This window comes from Phyllobates terribilis, unplaced genomic scaffold (genome assembly GCF_046119375.1).
Source record: "Phyllobates terribilis strain yellow unplaced genomic scaffold, ASM4611937v1 Scaffold_29__1_contigs__length_15306474, whole genome shotgun sequence".
In the NCBI taxonomy this organism is placed as follows: domain Eukaryota; kingdom Metazoa; phylum Chordata; class Amphibia; order Anura; family Dendrobatidae; genus Phyllobates; species Phyllobates terribilis.
The window spans coordinates 2,619,984-2,647,559 of NW_027362789.1; the positions used below are offsets into that span (position 1 = coordinate 2,619,984).

At 42.5% G+C, this 27,576-nt stretch overlaps 1 protein-coding gene across 1 annotated transcript; it reads left to right on the forward strand.

Annotated features, from left to right (window-relative positions):
- Window positions 1-27,520, forward strand: LOC141178579 (uncharacterized). Its single transcript, XM_073660455.1, has 7 exons — window positions 1-86; window positions 15,183-15,305; window positions 15,435-15,614; window positions 15,697-15,817; window positions 15,901-15,998; window positions 16,175-16,265; window positions 23,815-27,520. The coding sequence occupies exons 2-7, from the start codon at window positions 15,228-15,230 to the stop codon at window positions 25,218-25,220; spliced, it is 1,974 nt and encodes a 657-aa protein (XP_073516556.1). The 5' UTR covers window positions 1-86; window positions 15,183-15,227; the 3' UTR covers window positions 25,221-27,520.
- The last annotated feature ends 56 nt before the right edge of the window (window positions 27,521-27,576 follow it).

Genomic DNA, 27,576 nt, shown 5'->3' on the forward strand with positions numbered 1-27,576 from the left:
CCCTGACTCCTCCCCTCCTGTGACCTCATCACAACTCCTGTGCGCACAGAGCAGCCATATATGTGGTGGCGGCCCTGCAGGTGGAGGTAAGTGGAGACCCCATTACTGGGCGCAGGGGGCATTAACCCCTTCAGCACGGAGACTCTTTTGGGGTCTTGTGTTGCCCCTTTATAAAAATCATAAGGTTTATGTTCTGTTTCCTGTAATAGATACATACGACCCAACTATGGAGACAGGAAGGGAGGAAACGTATTGTTCTCATAGTACAGGACCCCTTTACTGCCCCACAGTGTAATGCCCACATTATGCCCCTTATGCAGGATGTATGATGCCCCCACACAGTGTAATGCCCCCATTATGCCCCTTATGCAGGATGTATGATGCCCCCACACAGTGTAATGCCCCCATTATGCCCCTTATGCAGGATGTATGATGCCCCCACAGTGTAATGCCCCCATTATGCCCCTTATGCAGGATGTATGATGCCCCCACAGTGTAATGCCCCCATTATGCCTCTCATGCAGTATGTATGATGCCCCATACAGTGTAATGCCCCCATTATGCCCCTTATGCAGGATGTATGATACCCCACACAGTGTAATGCCCCCATTATGCCCCTTATGCTGTATGTATGATGCCTCACACAGTGTAATGCCCCCATTATGCCCCTTATGCAGTATGTATGATGCCCCCACAGTGTAATGCCCCCATTATGCCCCTTATGCAGGATGTATGATGCCCCCCACAGTGTAATGCCCCCATTATGCCCCTTATGCAGTATGTATGATGCCCCCACAGTGTAATGGCCCCATTATGCCCCTTATGCAGGATGTATGATGCCCCCCACAGTGTAACACCCCCATTATGCCCCTTATGTAGGATGTATGATGCCCCCATTATGCCCCTTATGCAGGATGTATGATGCCCCCCACACAGTGTTATTCCCCTTATGCAGGATGTATGATGCCCCCACACAGTGTAATGCCCCCATTATGCCCCTTATGTAGGATGTATGATGCCCCCACACAGTGAAATGCCTCCATTATGCCCCTTATGCAGGATGTATGATGCCCCCACACAGTGTAATGCCCCCATTATGCCCCTTATGCAGGATGTATGATGCCCCCACACAGTGTAATGCCCCCATTATGCCCCTTATGCAGTATGTATGATGCCCCACACAGTGTAATGCCCCCATTATGCCCCTTATGCAGGATGTATGATGCCCCCACACAGTGTAATGGCCCCATTATGCCCCTTATGCAGGATGTATGATGCCCCCACACAGTGTAATGCCCCCATTATGCCCCTTATGCAGTATGTTTGATGCTCCCACACAGTGAAATGCCTCCATTATGCCCCTTATGCAGTATGTATGATGCCCCACACAGTGTAATGCCCCCATTATGCCCCTTATGCAGGATGTATGATGCCCCCACACAGTGTAATGGCCCCATTATGCCCCTTATGCAGTATGTATGATGCCCCCACACAGTGTAATGCCCCCATTATGCCCCTTATGCAGTATGTTTGATGCTCCCACACAGTATAATGTTCCCACAGTACCACCATCCCCCCACACACAGTATAATCAGTTGCGAAACTAGGATCTGATGGGCGCCTGTGCAAATTTCGACTGACGCCCCCTATCTGGTTGAAAATATGTATGCCCCTTTTCCTGGGCCCTATCCAGGTATATGCCCCCCTTATTCTGTCGCTGTTCTTTAATGTATAGAAAAAAAATAACTATTATACTCACCAGATGCGAACTTAGAAGTCATGGGGCCCCATAGCAGAAGTATAATGCACTCTCCAGGTCCTCCATACAGTATAATGCACAACCTATAGTCATCCATATAGTATACCTCACCGTCCATAGTCCTCCATGTAGTATACTATACCATCCATAGTCCTCCATATGGTATACTGCACTCCCCATAGTCCTCCATATAGTATAATGCACTCCTCACAGTCCTCCATATAGTATACTGCACAGCCCATATTCCTCCATATAGTATAAGGCACTCCCCATAGTCCTCCATACAGTATATGGCACTCCCCATATCCCCATAGACCTCCATATGGTATAAGGCACTCCTCATAGTCCTCCAGATAGTATAAGGAACTCCCCATAGTCCTCCGTATAGTATAAGGCGCTCCCCATAGTCCTCCGTATAGTATAATGCACTCCTCATAGTCCTCCATATAGTATACTGCACAGCCCATAGTCCATATAGTATACTGCACAGCCCATAGTCCATATAGTATACTGCACAGCCCATAGTCCTCCATATAGTATAAGGCACTCCCCATAGTCCTCCATGTGGTATAAGGCACTCCCCATAGTCCTCCATGTGGTATAAGGCACTCCCCATAGTCCTCCATGTGGTATAAGGCACTCCCCATAGTCCTCCGTATAGTATAAGGCACTCCCCATAGTCCTCCGTATAGTGTAAGGCACTCCCCATAGTCATCCGTATAGTATAGGGCACTCCCCATAGTCCTCCATATAGTACAAGGAACTCCCCATAGTCCTCCGTATAGTACAACCCCGGAGGATATTCATTCAGTTGTTTAATGTTGTTGAAAAAAAGTAGATCACAGACATGGCACAAAACTAAAGTCATTTCAAATGGCAACTTTAGGGCTTTAAGAAACACTAAAAGAAATCAAGATAAAAAATGTGGTACTCAGTAAGGGTAATTTTTTGCAGACCAAGCAAAGGGAAAAAATGATGGAATCACTCAATTCTGAGGAAAAAATGATGGAATCATGAAAAACAAACACACAAAAGAACACGCCAATACATCACTAGTATTTTGTTGCAGCACCTCTGGCTTTAATAACAGCTTGCAGTCTCTGAGGCATGGACTTAATGAGTGACAAACAGTACTCTTTATCAATCTGGCTCCAACTTTCTCTAATTGCTGTTGCCAGATCAGCTTTGCAGGTTGGAGCCTTCTCATGGACCATTTTCTTCAACTTCCACCAAAGATTTTCAATTGGATTGAGATCCGGACTATTTGCAGGCCATGACATTGACCTTATGTGTCTTCTTTCAAGGAATGTTTTCACAGTTTTTGCTCTATGGCAGGATGCATTTTCATCTTGAAAAATGATGTCATCATCCCCAAACATCCTTTCAATTGATGGGATAAGAAAACTGTCCAAAATATCAATGTAAACTTGGGCATTTATTGAAGATGTAATGACAGCCATCTCCCCTGTGCCTTTACCTGACATGCAGCCCCATATCATCAATGACTGTGGAAATTTGCATGTTCTCTTCATGCAGTCATCTTTATAAATCTCATTGGAACGGCACCAAACAAAAGTTCCAGCATCACCACCTTGCCCAATGCAGATTCGCGATTCATCACTGAATATGACTTTCATCCAGTCATCCACAGTCCATGATTGCTTTTCCTTAGCCCATTGTAACCTTGTTTTTTACTGTTTAGGTGTTAATGGTGGCTTATGTTTAGCTTTTCTATATATAAATCCCATTTCCTTTAGGCGGTTTCTTACAGTTCGGTCACAGACATTGACTCATTTCCTTATTTGTTTTGTTGTGCATTTCCTGTTTTGGAGACATATTGCTTTAAGTTTCCGGTCTTGACGCTTTGATGTCTTCCTTGGTCTACCAGTATGTTTGCCTTTAACAACCTTCCCATGTTGTTTGTATTTGGTCCAGATTTTAGACACAGCTGACTGTGAACAACCAACATCTTTTGCAACATTGAATGATGATTTACTTTCTTGTAAGAGTTTGATAATCCTCTCCTTTGTTTCAATTGACATCTCTCGTGTTGGAGCCATGATTCATGTCAGTCCACGTGGTGCAACAGCTCTCCAAGGTGTGATCACTCCTTTTTAGATGCAGACTAACGAGCAGATCTAATTTGATGCAGGTGTTAGTTTTGGAAATGAAAATTTACAGGGTGATTCCATAATTTTTTCCTCAGAATTGAGTGATTCTATATTTTTTTCCCTCTGCTTGGTTTGCATAAAATTACCCTTACTGAGTACCACATTTTTAATCTTGTTTTCTTTTAGTGTTTCGTAAAGCCCTAAAGTTGCTATTTGAAATGACTTTAGTTTTGTGCCATGTCTGTGATCTGCTTTTTTTCAACAACATTAAACAACCGAATGAATATCCTCCGAGCCCGGTGATTCCATAATTTTTGCCAGGGGTTGTATAATGCACTCCCCAAATTCCTACATATAGTAGAAGTTTCTCCCCATAGTCCTCCGTATAGTATAAGGCACTCCCCATAGTCCTCCATATAGTATAATTCACAGCCCATAGTCATACATATAGTATAATGCACAGCCCATAGTCCTCCATAATGTATAATTCAAAACCCATTGTCATACCTGTAGTATAATGTACAGCCCATTGTCATGCATGTAATATAATGCACAGCCCATAGTCATACGTATAGTATAATGCACAGCCCATAGTCATACGTATAGTATAATGCACAGCCCATAGTCATACGTGTAGTATAATGCACAGCCCATAGTCATACATGTATTATAATGCACATAATACACATCCCATAATCATACATATAGTATAATGCACAGCCCATAGTCATCCATGTAGTATAATGCACAACCCATAGTCCGTACATGTAGTATAATGCACAGCCCGTAGTCCGTACATGTAGTATAATGCACAGCCCATAGTCATCCATGTAGTATAATGCACAGCCCATAGTCATCCATGTAGTATAATGCACAGCCTATAGTCATACATGTAGTATAATGCACAGCCCATAGTCATACATATAGTATTATGGCCTAGGGTACCATGTACTCACTGATTTGAAAAACAACACATTATATTACCTTCACTCCGCCGCGCAGCGTATTTTTCTAGAGCTGGCAGCTGACTTCAGCATGCATGCAACAGGAGCGCATGATGTCACTTCCATTCGCCCCTAGTCAAGTGCCCGCCAAAGTCAGTGTTGATTGGTCAGCAGCGTGTATTGTGGCACACGGACCCGATGTGAGTGAAATACTAGGGATTAATGAGGATCTGGGGGGGCTGGGATATGCAAAGAAAGTAGGGAGCTGAGTAGGAGTAATAAATGTGCTAATAGTATTAAATGTCTGCTGGCAAATGCAAGAAGTCTTGCAAACAAAATGAATGAACTGGAAACTCTTATATCAGTCACAGAATACAATGTGGTGGGCATTACGGAAACCTGGCTGGATGAAAGCCATGACTGGGTGACAAACATAGAGGAATATACTACATTTTGGGACATAGTCAGCAATGGTTTGATGCAGGGATCTGTGCTAGGACCGATTCTTTTTACCTCTTTATTATTGACCTTGGGAATGGGATTGTAAGTAAAGTGTCAGTCTTTGCTGACGACAACAAGCTATGTAGGATATTAAAATCTGATCTTGACATTACAATATTGCAAAACGGATAAGGTGACTAAAAGGGCAAACACTTGGCAGATGAGGTTTAATGTAGATAAATGTAGAGTAATGCACCTAGGACGGAGTAACCCCGTTGCTGCATATACTGTACACTAAATGGGAGTATGCTCACGACTACAGAACAGGAGAAGGACTTGGGTATTCTGGCTACAAATAAGCTGAGCAGCAATACTCAATGTCGAGAAGCAGCCGCAAAAGCAAACAAAATTTTAGGATGTATAAAAGATATAACTAAAATTGCGTGATCCCAATGTATGGGATTCAGTTTTGGGCTCCACATTTTAAAAAGGATATTCAGAAGTTAGAGTCAGTTAATAGGCGGGCAACTAGATTACAAGGGATGGAGGCCTCTCATATGATGAGAGGTTGAAAAAGTTGAGCTTGTTTAGCTCAGAAAAACAACGCCTCAGATGGGATCTTATGTACATGTATAAATATATGTGTGGTCAGTACAAAGGACTACCACATCACCTATTCCTTCTAAAGACCATACTAAGGACCAGGGGGCACTCATTACGGGTGGAAGAAAGGCAATTTTGGCACCTAAACAGGAAAGGATTCTTTGCAGTCAGACTGTGGAATGCCCTACCACAAGAGGTAGTAATGACAGACACTATAACAGCTTCAAAAAAAGGGCTGGATGATTTGCTCGATACACATAACATTGTGGGTTACAGTTAAATTAGACAAAATGTACAATTGGGGGAGGAAGGTTGAACTTGGTGAACCTAGGTCTTTAGTCAGCCTACATTACTGTGTTACTATGTTGCTATGAATGTGAGTCTGAAGACACACATTTAGCTGAAACGGCTGGCGTTGTCTAGGCCCAGTCGTAGCTGTGACTGCGGTCATTAAGCTTCTAAATATAATGCTCCCACAGTACCTACAGCATATACAGTTACAAAAAAAAACAAGAAAACTTACTACACCAAATCACAGAGACAATTCAGTTTAGCCAAAGGAGAGCACTTAATTTGGCCGTTTCGTGAACGGGGGTTCCTGCGTGAACGATATGTATCTCTCTACATGAACATATCCCACACATACACTCCCCCGTGATGACCTCACATGGGCCAGGTTGTGCGCTTGTCTCAGTCCTTCATGATTTTATGCAACCCCCAACTTATGTGATAATTCCACTCCGGATGATCGCAGAAGTTGTAGATTGATGCCATATTTTCCATCTGGATTTTATCTTTACTTAGAGACCAAACATGGCATAGCTGTTGTCAGTTATGTGGCCAGTGTGCATTTATGGCTCATTGGCAGGGGCTACAGTAATGAGAAAATATGTATCATTTCTCTGGCTATCTCCAGTGCTGAGCATGTATGTGTGAAGATATTCAAGGTAATCCCCTGTCAATCACTGTGTACTACGTGACGGTGATTACAGAGATCTCCATACACAGTATAATCTGACTCTTTTGAATACACTGCAACTTGAAAAGGAGGGGGCTGAGAAGCGAGGAGTGAGATCTCCCACAGCAGCTGACAGCTACACAGGATGTCCCATCCCCCAAGCCATGAGGCAGGCTCTTTGTGTAAGATACTATAATTTAATGTTGAGTTATGGGAGAACGATATGTCCCAGTGATAAACAAACCAGATTTTTGGAAACTGGAAGGAAGGGAGAATCTCACCAGCCCTTTCTCCACCGCCCAGCTAGCAAGGATAGAGAGATATGCAGCACAGCCTTTCGGAAGCCCCCAGGGCCACTGTGTTTGGTCTCCACGTATAGCAGAGGCCTAGCTGGGTCCATTGACACCAGAACCGGTTCCCTGGGACTATCCAGTAAGGAGGTATAGCCCATTTTAGTTTTGGGAGTCTCTTAACTAAGAGAGACCAGGGGAGGAAATTTGGGCGCAGCCACAAGGCCGGATTGGGAGTGATCCAGAGGGGTTAAGTACTCCTGGAACCCTGACATCATCGTCTTTGTTCCTGGGGAGGTCGTGCCATCAAGACATGTGGGACAAGTCCATCAACCAAGTGAAGGCCCACAAACCTCTCCTGTGGCAGCCCTTCCCCAGAAAGACAGGTCATCCATCTAAACCAGTAACTGACTTGTAATAACTGCCTTATACCTTTTGCACCGATGCTTTTTTGCTTGTAACTCTGACCACTGTATATGTATAACCCTTATGTATATAGTGTATTGTTTAGTGTGCCCTTATGGCGATTAAATATATAACTTAATCTTGGGCTGTTCTTTTATCTCGACCCACGAAACTTACGCCTGTTGTTCGGTCCAACGAACAAGCTACTGGACTGGTTTCTAGCCCGATATAGTCTATTATATCAAATAGAAACTGATGGTAGCTCTCCCAGGCTGACTAGGCTCTGCTTCACTGGAGCTAGTGAGCGGAGCCTCTCAGCCTATCAGGGTTGTGGGCGAGTGTGGTGCCACATCAGTGACTGAGTGGACCACCTCTACCCACTCCCTGGTTCCTTCCTGTCCCGTGTGGACAGGGAGTGTCTGCGCAAAATGTACCAACCTGACCTTACGCGTCCTTCGGGGGGGTGCGGAATGTCACGTAGGTGCAGAGGGCAGGTCCTTACCACGTGCTCCATCTGACATAACTGTGACGTCAGGTGGGAGGCGGGGTGTGAATCCATCACAAGAGGCGGCAACAGCGAGGTTCTGCGGGGTCACCCCGTTGCCGCTTCTTCACATTATGTCTCATTAATATTGGATTCATATAAATTCCAATATTCTATATTTTCTTTCGGAGACATCCTGACTGCTGAACCTGTGCTGATGAAAGGAATGTGTATGCTGGGTGACCTTGGCTATTTCTAAAGAGTGTGAGATATTCCCTTTTATCCTTAAAATACCTTTTCCTGTCTGAACAAATAGTTTAATCTGCACTCTTTGTCTATGCACAATACACACCCTCATAGTCTTTCCCCTACAAGAAGAAGCTCTTGCATGTTAATTAATCTGATTCACTGTTCCGCAACATTCAATTTTTTACTGGTATTAGTTTCTTGTCTAAGTCTTAGAGACTGTCAGCTGTTTGTCTTACTAGAAAACCTTGTGCCTGCTTTAATCCTCTTACTTCACAAGGGGCGGCCTGCATGTTGATGAGGCTGGTTCACTTCACACTATAGGTAATTTGTTCAATCCTACATCTAAGAGTGTCAACTCAGATTGCAAATGACAGAGGGAAGGAGGGAGGGGGACAATTGACTTCAGAGATTTTTATTTTCTATGACATGTCCAGAAAAAAAACAAACACTGTAACTGGAGACATTAGCATCAAGTCACTCCTTTATTGGTGTTCTTATTAACAAGCTTTTATAAATGAGATCTAATGTGATAAAAAGGTTACAGCCTGGGTAAGACAGAAAACTTTCATATAGATTACCAGTGATGATGTAATCAGTGAAGGACTCTGGCCAAATATGTTTCTAGAGCCATAGTAGAAGATGAAGATGTTATCCTAATCATGAAGTAGTTATTTCTTGGGTCATGTGTAATGAATAAAAACAAAAGGTGTTCACACCCCTATAGGGAAAACATATAGCTACTACCTAATTCCCCGAAGGTAAATGAACCCTAATTCAGGGATGTGTTGAAACATGACTTTTAGTTTTTCTTCTTAAAATAACTGTGATCAAAATTTTTTAAAAACACATCGGTGTGCCAGTGCCAGTCCTATACAATGTATGATCCACTGATCTATTCAGTAAGCAACGTGTTTAGATCATACCTAGCTATATATATCTGTTCATCATGACTGCAGTTCATGGCTTATTATTGAACTGAACTGAACCTATGTTGCTAATGCACTGACACCACCAATGCTGTTTAAGAGACAATCACATAGCCACCCCAAGGGCTTCCTCAGGTGGCTGGAGCTATAATGAATACAGAAATATGCTGTGACCTTTTTAAAGCCTTTGGATATGCACCATAGGTCCACAAAGAACCAATAGACTTTCCAGCACAAATCAGCCAATCACATTCTGTATTTTTCGGACTATAAGACGCACTTTTCCTCCAAAATTTTGTAGGAAAGTGGGGGGTGTGTGTTATAGTCCGATATACATAAATACTGTGGATGTGGGTGGTGGGGGAAGCGACAGCGGCGGAGGAGCGGGGCACAGGAAATGAATATTCATCGGAGTGGGGAGTAGTGAATTTCATTTTCCTTCATAGCCGTCACACTGTGCCTGCAGTGCGGCTCCTGGTATGTATGGCACCTTCATCCCTCTTCCTGGTATGTATGGCACCCTTCATCCCTGTATGTGTGGCCCCCCTCATCCTGGTATGTTTGGCACCCCCTGATCCCCCTCACGCTGCACAGAAAAAAAATAACAATTAAACTCCCCTCCTCTCTCGTCCAGAGCTGTGTCCCGCTCTTTGCTGGAATAGTCACTGCTCCCCATGCCGGGACTGTGTGCGTGGGAAGCAGTGACCATTCATTCTCCCTAATAGCGCGTACACTGTATGCACAACGCGGCTCCTGCTGGGCTCGGCGGTCACCGTGCCTGCTATTAAAGTCCATGAATATCCATGGGCTTTAATAGTGGGCACGCTGACCACCGAGCGCATCAGGAGCCGCGCTGCGGCTACAGTGTGCGCGCTATTAAGGTGAGTGAATGATCACTGCTCCCCACGCACACAGTCCTGGTGTGGGGAGCAGTGACTATTCCGGCAGAGCATCTCGCTGCTTGAGGGCGCATGGCAGTTACGCCATGCGCGGCTCACACAGTGAGATCCCTGTCGGCAACAGAGCTGGACGCAGTGCTGGAGGAGAGAGGAGGTGAGTATGATTGTTTTTTTGTTTTTTTTGTGTAGCGTGACAAAGCGGAATGAGGGGGGCCGTACATACCGGAATGAGGGGGGCCATACATACCGGGATGAAGGGGGCCATACATACCGGGATAAAGGGGGCCATACATACAGGGATGAGGGGGGGCCATACATACAGGGATGAAGGGGGCCATACATACAGGGACCAGGATGAGGGGGGCCACACATACAGGGATGAAGGGTGCCATACATACCAGGAAGAGGGATGAAGGTGCCATACATACCAGGATGGGTGTGAGGGGGGCCATACATACCAGGAAGAGGAATGAAGGTGCCATACATACTAGGATGGGTGTGAGGGGGACCATACATACCAGGATGAAGGGTGACATACATACCAGGAAGAGGGATGAGGGGTGCCATGCATACCAGGATGGTGGATTGGGGTGCCATGCATATCAGGATGCAGATGGGGGCCATGTATACCAGGATGGGGGATATTAACAGAATTGGGGGACATTACTCCTATAACAGTGTCAGCAGCAGACCCCCTCCCCCTTAACAGTGGATCATGATCACATTTTTTGCTTATAAATTTTTTTTTATTTTCCTCCTCTAAAACCTAGGTGCGTCTTATGGTCCTAAAAATACGGTATATATCGCATATGCTTAGCAAATCTCATAACTGATACAATGACCAATCGTGACAGTTATGTATTACTTTCCCAAGATGCCTCATCTCAGAGAGCCTATGATTCACCACCGCATCAGATGCCAAGGGGGGACCAACCTATATCCTAGGACCTGATAGGTGTTCCCGTGTCCACTTGCAGCGTCGATAGCCCGTGTACGCTGATGTCAGGTTATTTACCTTTTTCCCTATTGGATAACAGAGCCAGCCACTCATCGCATGCCATGTCTCGCCCTCTGATAGGTGAGTGTCAAATGACATCGCTCTCCATGGGTAATGGAGCCGGCCACTCATCGCATGCCACGTCTCGCTCCCTGATAGGTGCGCGTCAGATGACATCATTCTCCATGCGGTGACATCACCAGACATGCGCACTCACCAAAATTCCAAACTCAGGACACATTGTGTTTCAATAACAAACTGCGCATGTCCTCAAATCTCTTAAAGAGACATGATCCACATATGCAGAAAAGGAGAGATAGACAAATAATCATCATCTCTCCCTATCAGCGTTATTCATTACTCAAATCGAATGTCTGTGAACTATATAGAATAGTTGCAGGGACACAATATTTATATAAATATGAATAAATTCTCTATGCTAATCTCATTAATTACTCAGATCAATTTCATATAAGCCATAAATTAATCCGTTGAAATTGTCTAAATCCTACTATTTACATAAAAAAATTAATTGCTGGTTTACTCTCAAAAGGTTGTAACACTAACCATCAGACATATTTCCATATATCCTAATAAGTCTTGTTATCACAAAAACTTATATATAATTAACTCAATAAATTAATCATCTACTAGTATGTTGTTATTCAACATTCATAGTGTAAATAGGCATAATTCATTCATGTCACTCATATAAATGCTCCTATAGGAAAGCACTATAGCTAAATAAATCCTTCATTAAGCCCCATAGGACTACGTGAATTAAGCTTATAGATCCATCTAGCTTTTTCCCTCAAACATAATTGGTCAAGGTTACCTTTCCTAGGGCCAAGGGTCATTTTACAAATGCCCCAAAATAGCAGTTCCAGGGGTTTTTCTGCATGTAAACCTCTCATATGCTTTGAGAGAACCGTATCTGCACCAGTATTAATAGAGCTAAGATGGTTAGATATTCTCCTCCTAACCTCCTGGATGGTCTTCCCTACATACAATTTAGGGCAGGGACATTTCACTACATAAATTATCCCCTTAGATCTGCAATTAATTTGGTCCCTAACGAAATACTCATGTCCATCAGTTGGATTCGTAAAAGTCGTAACCCGAGTCATATATTTACTAAAGGAGCAGCCCCTACAAGGATCGGAGCCTCCATGATGTTTCGATTGCCAACTCAGAATACTGCCTGCTCCTCCTAAAATTTCTGTAATTGAGGAAATCCCTCAAATTTTTCCCTATATGGAAGGTAATTTCCGGATGTCCACCAACAATCGCCCTCAAATCGGCATCAGCTGAGAATATAGGCCATTACTTCCGCATGATGTTATACACTGTGCTTGTCTGATCATCATAGTTTCCTATATGTCAGACTCTATTATTCTCTGGTGCATTCCTCTTGGGGCATAGCAGCGAATCCCTGTTAGTTGTCTTAGCCCTATTAAAGACTTTGTATAGCACCTGTTTCGGATATCCCCTTGCTGTAAATCTTGAGAATAGATTCCTACTCTCTTGGATAAAAGTATCCTCATCCAAACAATTATGTCTCGCACGCAGGTATTGACCTACCGGTATACCTGCTCTCAACACCCTGGGGTGCCAGCTATCCCAATGAAGGAGATTGTTGGTGGGGGTCGGCTTACGAAATATGTCCATATGAATATTACAGATCCCATCAATTTGGTTTGTCAGGTCAAGGAAATTGATCCTCTTAAAACCGATTTCATGGGTAAAGAACATTCCAATCCGATTCTTATTCAAAATAGATACAAAATCCCAAAAAAATCTGTCACCATCCCACAAAATCAAAACGTCAATGAACTTACCCCAAAATAAAATGTGACTAGTATGAAAACTGAAATCCTCATTGAAAACGTGTTGGTCCTCCCACCACCCCAAAAATAAATTTGCAAAGGTTGGGACACATGTTCCCATTGCGGTCCCTTTCTTTTGATAGTAGTAAAATATATCATCAAAGGTGAAAAAATAATGCGTAAGTACGAATCCTAAGAGTGACAAAACAAGAGTTATGTGATAAGAATTGTCTACTCTTCATATTTAAAAAAATACGCAATTGTCCCAATGCCCAGCTCATGGTTGGTATTACTGTAGAGGGCCTCCACGTCCAGACTAGTCAGAATGATGGTATCAGATACAGTAATATCACTTAGTTTAGAGACTAGATCTTTTGTGTCACTTATAAATGAGGGTAATGCATGAACAAATGGTGTTAAAATTTCGTCAAGATATGTACTCGCGCTCTCTGTCAAGTGGACTTCAAGCACTTCATGCTTCCCTCTGCCGAGAAGCTTTTTGGAGAAAGAAATTTCATTCTCCAGCAGGACCTGGCACCTGTCCACACTGCCAAAAGTACCAATACCTGGTTTAAAAACAACATCATCACTGTGCTTGATTGGCCAGCAAACTCACCTGACCTTAACCCCATAGAGAATCTATGGGGTATTGGGAAGAGAAAGATGAGACACCAGACCCAACAATGCAGATGCGCTGAACGCTGCTATCAAAGCAACTTGGGCTTCCATAACACCTCAGCAGTGCCACAGTCTGATCGCCTCCATGCCACGCCGCATTGATGCAGTAATTGATGCAAAAGGAGCCCCAACCAAGTATTGAGTACATTTACTGAACATGCATTTCAGTAGGCCAACATTTCGTGCTGACTTTGGTCTTGATAAAACAAAGGACCTACACCAGCAGATGACATGGCTTCCCAAAACATCACTGATTGTGGAAACTTCACACTAGACCTCAAGCAGCTTGGATTGTGTGCCTCTCCATTCTTCCTCCAGATTCTGGGGCCTTGATTTGCAAATGAAATGCAAAATTTACTTTCATCTGAAAACAACACCTTGGACCACTGAGCATCAGTCCAGGTCTTTTTCTCCTTGGCCCAGGTAAGACGCTTCAGGCGTTGTCTATTGGTCTTGAGTGGCTTGAGACAAGAAATGCGACACTTGTAGCCCATGTCCTGGATACGTCTGTGTGGTGGCTCTTGAAGCAATGAATCCAGCAGCAGTCCACTCCTTGTGAATCTCCCCCAAATTTTTGAATGGCCTTTTCTTAACAATTCTTTCAACCGGTTATCCCGGTTGCTTGTGCACCTTTTTCTATCACACTTTTTTTCTTCCACTCAACTTTCCATTAATATACAACCCCTGGCAAAAATTATGGAATCACCGGGCTCGGAGGATGTTCATTCAGTTGTCTAATGTTGTTGAAAAAAAAGCAGATCACAGACATGGCACAAAACTAAAGTCATTTCAAATGGCAACTTTAGGGCTTTAAGAAACACTAAAAGAACACTCCAATACATCACTAGTATTTTGTTGCACCACCTCTGGCTTTAATAACAGCTTGCAGTCTCTGAGGCATGCACTTAATGAGTGACAAACAGTACTCATTAGGGTAGGGTCTGAGCACATTGCTTACTGAATAGTTCAGTGGATCATACATTGTATAGGACTGGCACTGGCACACTGATGTGTTTTTATCAAATTTTGATCAGTTATTTTAAGAAGAAAAAATAAAAGTCATGTTTTAACACATCCCTGAATCATTTACCTTTGGGTAATTAGGTAGTAGCTACGTGTAATGAATATCTCCTTAAGTATTGCTAATGCCGATTCCAGTGCCAGTAAATGAGACAAGAATTAGCGTTATGGAAGATGAGTCTATGAGAAAAGTGTTCAGCTGCAGACTCCAAGGAAGAAACTGCTTGTTGTCTGTGGCCTAAAATATATAGGTTTTATTAGTAGATGACAGGGAAAAAAGTAGAATGTTGTAAACTAATAAAAATACCATGGTTGCTTGGGTCCTCCTCCAGTCTCTTCATTTCCTGGTCAATCCCAACGTACTTGTGATTCCTACAGCTAATCAGTTGCCAAAGCAGTGGCCAACTTAGCCAATGATTGGGAGCATGGAGGAGATGTCCTTTTCTGCAATTCAACTTATGTTCCAATCCATACAAGACTAGAGAATATAACATCTACATGTTCTATCTCCTGATATATTTCCCCTTATTGTCTCCAGTAATTGTATTATTACACAGAATTCTTTATGATGTTCCATCACTTTCCTATTTAGGACATCTTCTATATTAAGAGAATTTTTCTGAATCACCTATCAAGGATGGATATTGACAGAGACAAGATGGCGGAGAGGATATTACACCTCACCCTAGAGATCCTCTTCCGGCTTACTGGAGAGGTGAGAGATTCTGATGACGTCACATTACATCATTCTTATCTATGGGAATAACAGATGGACAGAACTGGAGAGGTGAGGACTCTGGAAATGTCTGTAGTGATATTTATTATTGTGTCTCTCCATAACCAGGATTACACAGTAGTGAAGAAGACCTCTAGTGAGCGCTGCCAGGCCCCTGTGTCTGAGGGATGGGGAAGACCCCTGAGCCCAATCACGGGACCTCCACCTCACCCCCTGATACATGAGGACATCAATGACCAGAAGATCCTAGATCTCACCTACAAGATGATTGAGCTGCTGACTGGAGAGGTGACACTTCTGGGAATGCTGGGACATTATTAGTAATTATATGAAGGGATCGGGGGGATGACGATATCATTGTATGTGTCAGGTTCCTATAAGGTGTCAGGATGTTGCTGTCTATTTCTCCATGGAGGAGTGGGAGCATTTAGAAGGACACAAAGATCTGTACAAGGACATCATGGAGGTTCCCCAGCCCCTCACATCACCAGGTAATAGACAGGACTAAATACACACTGCCTATAATTATCTGTATGTAAAGAATGAATTCAGTCCCTGTATGTGTTTCCTCCAGATCTATCCAGTAAGAGGACAACATCAGAAAGATGTCCCCGTCCTCTTCTTCCACAGGACTGTAAACAAGAAGATCCCAATGTTCCACAGGATCATCAGGTAGATGGAGAGAAGGTGTCATGAGATCTCCCCTATGCTTGTGCTCAGTCTTGTTTTATCCACCAGTATTATATCTTTTATATTTGTGTAATGAGATCGGTGGAGATGGCAGGATTAGAGCTGATCATAGATGTGACTTCTCCATCTGTCTGTGACTTTTACATTATTTGTTTCAGGGTGAAGATCTGACCCATATTAATACTACAGAGACATATGTGAGGGATGATGAGCAGTGTAAAGAGGAGATTCCTACATATGACTACCCAGGTGAGTAGTAACCACTAAATACAGAAAAATCACAGATTCTTCTCAGTCACTGGCTGTGGCTGCTTTATCAGTCGGATAGTCCAATCATATCTCAATCGTGTGATCACCATTTTGCCGCTAGACTACAACATTCGCCTCCAAATGAAAAATTGTTCTAATTACTTGGTGAAATTGTGAAAGCCCTTTTCTATAGATCTTACAACCTGAAGGATCCACCTACCCCCTGGGTTTAGAAGACGCTGACCGTTACCTGCCCAGATCTGTGAACTACAAAGCCAAATGACAGCGTACGTAGAATGTGCTGACAAGTGAGAAAATCACTTGAAGAAAAATATTATGATGGGCCTGTAAGAGAAAGCGGAGGGTAATGATGCTGTTGGCTTCCTAGATCCCTGATATCTTATTGGATGAATCTACCTTCTCTCCCTTCTGTGCTGCTGAATGTGCTCATATGGTCCCTACAAGACCAGGTCCAGTCTTTCTGGCCAAACTTCACTTTTATGATCGACAACATTAAATGTGCAGTGAGGGCCAAGTGTGAATTTCTGTACAATAACAACAGAGTTTCCCTTTATCCTGAGTTTACAATTTCTATTGCAAACCAACTAACTTCAAACAGGATTGTGATAAACTATACAAAAAACATTACACCTGTGCCATGATATATCTCTAAGCTGTGCGTGGCTGATGGCTGTAATATACATTTATTCACGCCTGCAGGAGATGTGTTGGCTCCAGCCCTGGTTTCATGGATTCACTCCACGTCATAAATTCCATTATGTTTTTAATCCTCAGGAATTCAGATTACTGCACAATCTCTCCTGAAATGGGGGCGCTAATACTTTCTCTACTCTTCTGGTCAGGACTCCCAGTAACGCCAATGGTCCACCATAAATGAATCCAACTCCGGTTTAGTGTTGGAGTTCTCCCCTCATACATAGGATGTAACATTTTTTTATTCATGTCTTTTTTATCCCTGGTTCCTTTTGTTTGATAGTTTAAAGTGGGATCGGCCGGCCTCACTTAATGTTTAACTCCCTGGTAGTCTTTCATAAAAGATCTCCATTACCTCTTCCAAATGCCCGAGTTCTGAATTTAAGACACCTCATCTCTGCACTATCATAAGTTCTCTTTAAATGTCTAACATTTCTTCTTGAAACTCCATGTGACAGAAAATATTGTCTCTTACGATAGTTTAGATTCCTAAGAGCCGCCGAGCCCCATACTCTAATTACCAGAGAGGTTTCACCACTAGTTACTCATTTTTACTGATGAAGACTGTTGAGTTTGATCATTTCAGTTGACGTGTCATTATTAGTGTTAAGCGAGCATGCTTGTTTAACCCTTTAAACGAGCACGCTTGGGTGCTCGGTGAGTATTTTCGTCGTGCTCGGCGTCTATGTTTGAATCGCCACGGCTGCATGTCTTGAGGCTGTTAGACAGCTGTGACACTTGCAGGGATTTCCTGTTTGTTAGACAGCTGTGACACACACAGGGATTGCCTAACAGCCGTGACACATGCAGCTCAAACATAGATTCCGAGCATGCTGCAAATACTCAGAGAGCACCTGAGCACGGGTGAGCACCTGAGCACGTGCTTGTTTAAAGGGGTAAATGAGGATGCTCGCTCAACACTAGTCATTATCTATGGTCACATTTTTTGACTACAGTAGTTAGTGTCCAAAATAATTTGATTTAACCACTTCCCGCAGACAGTTTTATGTTGCTAATCAGGCTCCATTTTTCAAATCTGACGTGTGTCACTTTGTGGTGATAACTTTGGAATTCTTTACAAAGGATAATAGGAAACAAATGGACCTTAAAAATTATTTTCCAACTTCTCTTGAAACCGACAATACCCTATATACGGTCGTACACTACTGTCTGGGCACATGGCAGGTTAAGAAGTGGAGGAGAGCCATTTAGCTGCTTGAATGCAGATCTTGCTGGAATAGATTGCAGACATAATGTATTGGGGACACTGTTCATGGTCACCTGACAGCTCAGAAAATGGCTACCACGAACAGGGTTGGTGCTATCTACTCCCGTTTTTCAGATCCCAGGGATTGCTTGGCTCAACATTCTTTAACCCCCTTACATGGATCTGGACTTACAAAGAGACCCCTAGGCTTGGGCCACGGTATTACCTGCTATTCTGTGTTGTGAGATGGCAAGAAGAATAGTCAGGTTGCCGGGTCAGAACCATGAGGGCAGAGAAAAATCAGAAAACACGAGTATTCAGTAAATGGGCCGAGGTCACAACCGGAAACAAATACACAAGATGGGAGATGAGCACAGGGGACAGAACCAGAGGAGAACAAGGCTGTATCTGGCAGCTTCCGGCAATATACTCCGAACTTTAGTAGGGTGTGGTGCTTTCCAGTTGGCTGAAGCACGGAGCGAGATGTGCCCTTAGTCATAGGATATCCTATAACTAAGGGCCCATCTCGGTGCCAGAAACACATAAGGAAGTTTGATTTTAACTCGGTTTTAATGATGCACTAATAAAGAATCAATTTTTACCTGGATGGTGATGCTGAATTACGTTCCTCCCCCCTCCTTCCTTGATTCAGACATAAGCACTGACCTAAAAAGGTGCAGGGACATGTGACATAAATAATTTTTAATGTTTTGACCCTGCCAGAATCTTATTTATAATGTCGCTGTGAAAAAAGAGAAAAAATCTATAAATGTCAAAACACGCATACATATTTACTTATATACCGAAGTTATATACATAAGGCTTTCACATGTTCATCATCAATGTGCGACAGTTACAAGTACAATCTTCAGCAGCTTCTAGGACATCCGTCCTGCAGGTAAGTATTGCTGATATTCTGGGCGCATGGTTAGTCATTGGTAAAAAATGGGACAATGGAAGCAAAAAGATTAATGATTAAGTGGAGGAGCAATGGAGCCGGAGGAGGACCAAGGAGTAGAATGATAGAGCTTAGATGGTAAAGAAGTTAGGTATCAGGGCAGTGACATAAGGAAAATGGGTCACCAAATAGATGAGTATAAAGGCATGTTAGGTATAGGGCAGAGACATATGAGGAATAGTGTTGAGAGAATCTGTTTGACATTTCAAATTTGTGTTCGTGTGCGGGGTTCCGAATTGTTCTCGCCAAAAAATCGGCTCCACCCATGAACATCCCTGATTTTCCACGCTGTCACGCAGATGACAGCTGCGTGACAGCGTGGCAAATTAGGGATGTTCATGGGCGGAGCCGATTTTTTGGCGAGAATAATTCGCAACCCCGAACACGAATTTGAAATGCCGAACAAATTCAGTTAACACTAATGAGGAATATAGGTCCCCACTTAGATAAGTAATAAAGCTTTTTAAGTAACAGTTAGAGACATATAGGGAGTACAGGTGCCCAAACAGATCAGTATAGAGGCATGTTGTATGATCTTGCCTGGTGGCTTGCTTGACTGCACAAAGTATGCTGGGTGGGTACCTTTAATGGAGCTGTGAACAGCTCGTGCATCTGTCTCTGGTTGAGAATGAAGGGTTTATGTATGTTTCCGCCATTACCACCGGACCGGAAGTGCGTGTGCTCAAACCCGCCCCCCAGAAGTTGCGTCAAGGGCGGGTGATGTGGCAGGGAGAGTGGGTCTGTTGGGGCGGGCCCGTCCCCCATAGGGCCATGTCACATGTGTAGCGTAACCATGGCGACAGATGAAACCCGCGCATGAGCTCTAGGTTATATGCAATAGTTATTTTATGTTGTCATCACGGTGCATCGATGAGGGGCAAAAGGGAGGTTGATCTGGGTGGGAGAATAAAACGACTTGTGCTGGTTGGATCAAATGGTGCCCGGGATTAAAGCAGTAATGGAAGGGGGTGTAAGGAATGTATGGAGTCCTGTATTAAACTATAGAGTGTGAGGCCATGTTTTTTTTGTATGTAATTAGGTTTGCAAGAATAATACATGGGAGTTGTGTGTAAGAGGGTGAGGAGAAGGTGAGGAAGGGAAGGGGTGGAGAAGGAAATCAGTGGGGGGGGGGAGGTGAGAGGGGAAGGGGGTTTGAGGAACTCACCTGGCGAGAAGGAATAGGAGTAGGTTGTAGAGCTGATCTAGTGTGTTTTGAAAAAAGATTAATCAGGTTAGCCAATCTATTTCACAGTTGAGTCCCTGTGTCAGTGTCTGGAGGGTGTGTATCCAGAACCACTCCTGTTGTTTAAGGTGTTTGATATGGTTACCATCTCGTCTGGGTACTTTTTCAATCACCTGGAACCTGAGTTGTGATACTGTATGCCTGGCGCTGGAGAAATGATGGGATAGTGGTAACCAAGTTTTGCCGCAACGAATCGTGGAATTATGGCTGGCAATGTGGTCCCTGATGTGTTAAGTAGTTTCCCCTACGTATAGTAGACAACATTTGATTACATACAGTACAGACCAAAAGTTTGGACACACCTTCTCATTTAAAGATTTTTCTGTATTTTCATGACTATGAAAATTGTACATTCACACTGAAGGCATCAAAACTATGAATTAACACATGTGGAATTATATACTTAACAAAAAAGTGTGAAACAACTGAAAATATGTCTTATATTGTAGGTTCTTCAAAGTAGCCACCTTTTGCTTTGATGACTGCTTTGCATACTCTTGGCATTCTCTTGATGAGCTTCAAGAGGTAGTCACCGGAAATGGTCTTCCAACAATCTTGAAGGAGTTCCCAGAGATGCTTAGCACTTGTTGGCCCTTTTGCCTTCACTCTGCGGTCCAGCTCACCCCAAACCATCTCGATTGGGTTCAGGTCTGGTGACTGTGGAGGCCAGGTCATCTGGTGTAGCACCCCATCACTCTCCTTCTTGGTCAAATAGCCCTTACACAGCCTGGAGGTGTGTTTGGGGTCATTGACCTGTTGAAAATAAATAATGGTCCAACTAAATGCAAACCGGATGGAATAGCATGCCGCTGCAAGATGCTGTGGTAGCCATGCTGGTTCAGTATGCCTTCAATTTTGAATAAATCCCCAACAGTGTCACCAGCAAAGCACCCCCACACCATCAAACCTCCTCCTCCATGCTTCACGGTGGGAACCAGGCATGTAGAGTCCATCCATTCACCTTTTCTGCGTCGCACAAAGACACGGTGGTTGGAACCAAAGATCTCAAATTTGGACTCATCAGACCAAAGCACAGATTTCCACTGGTCTAATGTCCATTCCTTGTGTTCTTTAGCCCCAAAAAGTCTCTTCTGCTTGTTGCCTGTCCTTAGCAGTGGTTTCCTAGCAGCTATTTTACCATGAAGGCCTGCTGCACAAAGTCTCCTCTTAACAGTTGTTGTAGAGATGTGTCTGCTGCTAGAACTCTGTGTGGCATTGACCTGGTCTCTAATCTGAGCTGCTGTTAAACTGCGATTTCTGAGGCTGGTGACTTGGATAAACTTATCCTCAGAAGCAGAGGTGACTCTTGGTTTTCCTTTCCTGGGGCAGTCCTCATGTGAGCCAGTTTCTTTGAAGGTTTTTGAAGCTCCACTTGGGGACACTTTCAAAGTTTGCCCAATTTTTCACACTGACTGACCTTAATTTCTTTAAGTAATGATGGCCACTCGTTTTTCTTTACTTAGCTGCTTTTTTCTTGCCATAATACAAATTCTAACAGTCTATTCAGTATGATTATCAGCTGTGTATCCACCTGACTTCTGCACAACACAACTGATGGTCCCAACCCTATTTAAAAGGCAAGAAATCCCACTTATTAAACCTGACAGGGCACACCTGTGAAGTGAAAACCATTTCCGGTGACTACCTCTTGAAGCTCATCAAGAGAATGCCAAGAGTGTGCAAAGCAGTCATCAAAGCAAAAGGTGGCTACTTTGAAGAACCAAGAATATAAGACATATTTTCAGTTGTTTCACACTTTTTTGTTAAGTATATAATTCCACATGTGTTAATTCATAGTTTTGATGCCTTCAGTGTGAATGTACAATTTTCAAAGTCATGAAAATACAGAAAAATCTTTAAATGAGAAGGTGTGTCCAAACTTTTGGTCTGTACTGTATACCACCACGTTAGATTCTCTGCAGAATGAATGAGGACAGACATGGTGAAAGAAGTAGACATCGCAGGAGTAGATCTCAGAGGAAATGGGACACACGCCCTAATATGACAAAATGGCAGAAAACCAGAGTAGTAGAAATTCCCATAAGGTGACTCCATTTTGGATTTTATAACCCTCAGTGAAATAATCTATAGGAGTAGTGACTATTTTGACTCCACAGCCACTTTCCGGAAATTAGCACACAGTGGATGTTGGAACGTGAAAATTGAAAATATACTATTTTATTGCCCAACACATACCAGATTGTGCTCCAGGAGACACAGACATCATAAATGAAGTGGGTTCTTCTCACTATAGTAATGCCAAATACATGGATGCTATGTGGTTTGGGCACACTGCAAGGCTCAGAAGCAAGGGGGAGATCTGACTTTGGGAGAGTGGATATTGCTGGATTGGTTTATGGAAGCCATGTTGCTTTTCAAGAGCCTCTCAGACCAGTGCCGTAACTATAAACTTCGGGGCTCCAGGGCAAAACTTCATTGTGGGGTCCCTCAACATTTCAATCACTAGAGGTTGTGCGTAACGTGGTGAAGCCTGCTACGCATTGCTGTATACAGCACACAGGCTTCACCACGTTCCGCAAGACCTTTAATAGATTTTGTTGTTTATGATGCAAGTTTTAGAAGTTAAATATTCAGTGAATATGTTTGGAAAATTAATAAGGTGAATAATTCCAAATATTGCACAATTTTAAAATAACTGTATATGTTTATTAAATAGCAGGGCTTCTCACATCTGTCACAGAGATATGTGTCTGCTGAGACTGTCTCCTCTCAATGATGCTGAGAGTTTGTTACAGTCAGTGTGCACTGTGCCGGCCTCGCCAACTCTCTGTGATCTCCAGACTAACATATTGTTACAAATCTTGTGCTATGAGACTTTCCAGGCCAGTGCAGGTTTCCATTCATTGACAGCTGGCAGAGCTCCTGGAAATTATTGAAATGATAGTCTCTCCTGTCCTCCGGGTGACATTGTCTGACAGGAATATAGGAGCTGGGTATTTTATGAGATATTAAAGTATTAAAATACAATTTTTTACCATCAGTTTGGGGCCCCTTGGGTGGTTGGGGCCCCGGGGCAGTGCCCCGGCTGTAGTTACGGCCCTGTCTGAGACCCTAATAATGTGGAAACTTCTTTTTTTCCTTTGACAGATGATGGATCGGAGTAGGGACTTGTTTTTTGTGAGATGAGTAGAAGTTTCTATTGGTGTTATTTTCACCTACATAACATTGTTTGGTGGCTTTATATTCCATATTTGGGAGGCAGAATTAACAGACAGTTGAACACCACGGTCTACTGGTTCATCCTATGAGGTTTTCTATTAGACTGTGAACTGTCATTGTCTTGGTGAATCATTCAATGTTTTTACATAACTTGCCATTCCTACAGACACTTTAAGTAGATATGTTCAAAAATATAAAATTCAAGGATATTTTATTCAAAAATAGTAATTTGTTTTATTTTTCGCAGATGACAGTACCCAGAGATCAGAGGGACAGCTGACATCTTCAATTTTTAAATCAGATGATCTTGAGATCCCACATAATACAACTGAAGTGAATGCCATTACTCCAGATATACCATCATCCTTTCACACAAAAGATTTGTCATTTGATTCTTTAAAACAGGTCCTGTCTTCTGATTTATTACTGACTACTAAGGAAAATCATAGCCACAAAAGAGGCATTAAGAAACAAACTGCTCCTAAAGCAAAGAAGCCATTATCAGAATATGGAAATAGTCATCAAAAAATGTATACAGCAGGGAATAGATTTTTTTGTTTCAAGCATGGGAAATGTTTTAACCAGAAATCCAATCTTGTTAGTCACCAGAGAAGTCACATAGCGGAGAAACCATTTTCATGTTCAGAGTGTCAGAAATGTTTTACAGAGAAATCCACTCTTATTTCACATCAGCGAATTCACACAGGGGAGAAGCCATTTTCATGTTCAGAATGTGGGAAATGTTTTACAGAGAAATCAAGCCTTACCAAACATCAGAAGACTCACACAGGGGAGAAGCCTTATTCCTGTTCAGAATGTGGAAAATGTTTTGCAAGGAAATCAAATCTTATAGCACATCAGAGAACTCACACAGGGGAGAAGCCATTTTCATGTTCAGAATGTAGAAAATGTTTTACAGAGAAATCAAGTCTTGTCAAACATCAGAGAACTCACACAGGGGAGAAGCCTTTTTCATGTTCAGAATGTGGGAAATGTTTTACAAAGAAATCAAGTCTTACCAAACATCAGATAACTCACACAGGGGAGAAGCCTTTTTCATGTTCAGAATGTGGGAAATATTTTCAAAAGAAGTCAAATCTTATCAAACATCAGAGAGCTCACACAGGGGAGAAGCCTTTTTCATGTTCAGAATGTGGGAAATGTTTTACAGAGAAATCAAGTCTTATCAAACATCAGAGAACTCACACAGGGGAGAAGCCTTTTTCATGTTCAGAATGTGGGAAATATTTTACAGAGAAATCAAGTCTTACCAAACATCAGATAACTCACACAGGGGAGAAGCCTTTTTCATGTTCAGAATGTGGGAAATATTTTGCAAAGAAGTCAAATCTTATCAGACATCAGAGAACTCACACAGGGGAGAAGCCTTTTTCATGTTCAGAATGTGGGAAATATTTTGCAAAGAAGTCAAATCTTATCAAACATCAGAGAACTCACACAGGGGAAAAGCCTTTTTCATGTTCAGAATGTGGGAAATGTTTTGTAGATAAATCATCTCTTGTTAGTCACCAGAGAACTCACACTGGGGAGAAGCCATTTTCATGTTCAGAATGTGGAAAATGTTTTGTGAAGAAAATATCTCTTCTCAGTCACCAGAGAACCCACACAGGGGAGAAGCCTTTTTCCTGTTAAGAATGTGGGAAATCTTATACAAGGAAAACGAGTCTTATCGCACATCAGAAAACGTACACAGGGGAGAAGCCATTTTCATGTTCAGAATGTGGGAAATGTTTTGCAAAGAAATCAAATCTTATCAGACATCAGAAAACTCACATCAGGGAGAAGCCTTTTTCATGTTCAGAATGTGGAAAATGTTTTTACCATGAATAGGATGTTGTTATACACTAAAGAAGCCACAAAGGGGAGAAGCCATTTTCTTGTTTAAAATGCGGGAAATGTTTTACAGAGAAATCAAATTTTATCAGACATCAGAGAACTCACATAGGGGATAAGCCTTCTTCATGTTCAGAATGTGGGAAATGTTTTAACCAGAAAGTTCATCTTGATAGCCACCAGAGAACCCACACGGGAAAACGTCGCAACTGCACCCAACTGGTCTCTGTATAGACTAAAAAGGCCCTAGCTGCACAACTTAAAACACCACCTCGGATCTAACTCTGTAATAGGCCGCTGAGGGGTTTCTTGTACCTTCTGAGGAATCAGAGGAGAGGTCGCAACACATTGTCAACAAGGGGAAAGGAAAGGGAGAAGTAAGATACAAAAACCATGGGTGAGAAACTAAGATACATTCATATAGGGCAAAGAAGGCAAGCTAAGGAGAATCAAAAATAAAAGGAATAAGTATAACCTCCCAGAAGCCTAACTGGTAGAAGGAAAAGCTGCTGGGAGGGAAAGCAAACAGATGGGGAGGATAGTTTCACCTTTGATGAAACTTACAAAAATCATCCTCACCCACAATTACTGTGAATTTGATAACCACACATATCTACATGAGACTGGTACAGATATAGGAAGTAAAATGGCTTAACAGTATGCAAATTTTCATGGTCAAGCTTGAAAGTGACTTCATGTCCTCACATCACATCAGGCCTCTGGCCTACTACCGTTACATTGACGATAGTTTAATCATCTGGACAGAGTCTGAGCAACAGCTAAAGATGTTCCTTGATCTGATTTAATCAATTTCATCCCACCGTCAACTTAACACTCAACTACTCCTGTACTGAAATTAACTTTTTGGACACCATCATTAAGTTGCAGAACAATGAAATAGAGACGTCCGTGTACCAGAAGCCAATTGACCTTCCAACATACCTTATATGGGTCAGTTTCCATCCAAAACACACAATCTCCACTGTCTACAGCCAAGCCATTAGAAAAAATCGGATATGTTCCAATACTATGGACAGAGACAAATACCTTGGTGGCCTCTGAAACACCTTTTTGAAGCAGGGCTACCATCAAACAACAATTGAAAACCAGATTGCAAAAGCCATCAGACTATCAATCATGTCCTACATTTCAAAACTAAACAAGAGAGCAACCGGGTGCCTCTCGTAGTCACTTACAATCCAAATCTGGAGGTGTTAATGGGAGCTGCACGGAAATTACAACTATTATTACAAAAAGATGCCTGATTACAATCTATATTTTGAGACCTCCCACTTCCTGTCCTCTCCAACAGCTTCAGGTACCTTTCCCTGCAGCCAGAAAAAAATGTAAAACCTGTCCATTTATAATGAACACAGACAAGATGAAGATACACAACTCACATCAGGAGACAACCACAAGATCCCAGGTACTTTCAGCTGCATCATATCTAATGTAGTGTACTTAATTATATGTTCCAAATGTTCAATTGGGGGTCTGCATGTAGGGAAAACAGGGCAAAAACTTAGAACAAGGATGAATTCTCATCGCCACACAATAAAAGAAAAAAGAACAGATCTACCTATGGCCAAACATTTTTGTATCCTTGATAACCGCATCATGGACATGAAATTACTTGTATTAAAATGTAACTTCAAATCTCAGAAAGACAAAAAAAATTTGGGAGTACAAGCTTATGACAATCTTTGACACACTCACAGAGCAGCAATGAATGTATCGTATGGATTTATGTCTTTCTACATCAACTAAGGAATGTGCTCCTCAGACCATTTTGGGAGTTTTACAATCATGGACCAGACCTCAATCACAGGACAGTAAAACTTTCACACTCCTTATCTATGAACTGTTCCAATATTTACAGCCACAACGACTTCTCCCTCTTCAATACTGATCGTTCTTCTTCACGTCACTTGTCTTATCTATTGCATTATTCCTGTGCCCTGCTGCGTATAAATATGTGACTCTTCAGATTGTGTTATAGTATGCCTGATGAAGAGATCTGAGTAGTCTCGAAAGCTTGAAATTTGTTACCATCTTTTCAGTTAGCCATTAAAGGGTATCAACCCCTGAGGACTCTCAAACCTTAATATTTTTCTATCTACTGGCTAACACGATACTATGATATATATTTTTTGCG

Bases quoted from the DNA above. Each gene is read 5' to 3' on its own strand.
- LOC141178579 (XM_073660455.1), top strand. From the start codon at position 15,228: ATGGATATTGACAGAGACAAGATGGCGGAGAGGATATTACACCTCACC. The intron at 15,615-15,696 runs GTGACACTTCTG...TGTATGTGTCAG, and splicing joins TTGAGCTGCTGACTGGAGAG to GTTCCTATAAGGTGTCAGGA. The intron at 15,999-16,174 runs GTAGATGGAGAG...TATTTGTTTCAG, and splicing joins ATGTTCCACAGGATCATCAG to GGTGAAGATCTGACCCATAT.